A 493-nucleotide genomic window follows, 5' to 3' on the forward strand; every position below is an offset into this window, starting at 1 on the left:
GTTGATGATTGTTCTTTTAAATAAGAGCATACAAAATGAGAGTTCAGGCTCTGAAAAGATGTAGCATGAGAATCTACATCACTGGAGCAATAAACCATACATCATCATAAGCGTGATATGTGCTAATTTCAAGTGCCCTATGCTTATGCAACATGGAGACTAAGACTGAGATCATCATGGTATTACAGGTGTGTTTCAGAATTTGGGATCACCCTCAAACTGGTGTGTATAGATGCATTCTATCATCATCAGGTTAATGTGAATGCACAGAGAGCCAAAACAACAACAACCAATAATTGCATCATCTGTTAAATATCCCACCTGACAAAGCCCTGATATCATACCATAAATCTAAGGCAGCTGATAGTATTAGAACTTAAATGATAGTCTGATAAACTGTAACACACAGAATCTAACAATATACATACCATATGCTCATAATAAAAACTGTCACCATGAAGAATATCCTCACTAACCTTTCTTTTCAGGCTGA

The 493-nt window shown here is 36.1% G+C and overlaps 1 protein-coding gene across 1 annotated transcript in view; it reads right to left on the reverse strand.

The window, feature by feature from the left end:
* LOC119593852 (X-linked retinitis pigmentosa GTPase regulator-like) overlaps positions 1 to 493 on the reverse strand; it is a 22,012-nt gene that overhangs the window by 3,592 nt on the left and 17,927 nt on the right. Inside the window, exon 12 of the mRNA XM_037942883.1 lies at positions 477 to 493. This exon is cut by the window's right edge and continues 119 nt beyond it. Within this exon, the coding sequence (XP_037798811.1) occupies positions 477 to 493 (17 nt within the window). The remainder of the gene's footprint in view (positions 1 to 476) is intronic.

Source organism: Penaeus monodon, chromosome 32 (assembly GCF_015228065.2).
Source record: "Penaeus monodon isolate SGIC_2016 chromosome 32, NSTDA_Pmon_1, whole genome shotgun sequence".
NCBI classification, from domain to species: domain Eukaryota; kingdom Metazoa; phylum Arthropoda; class Malacostraca; order Decapoda; family Penaeidae; genus Penaeus; species Penaeus monodon.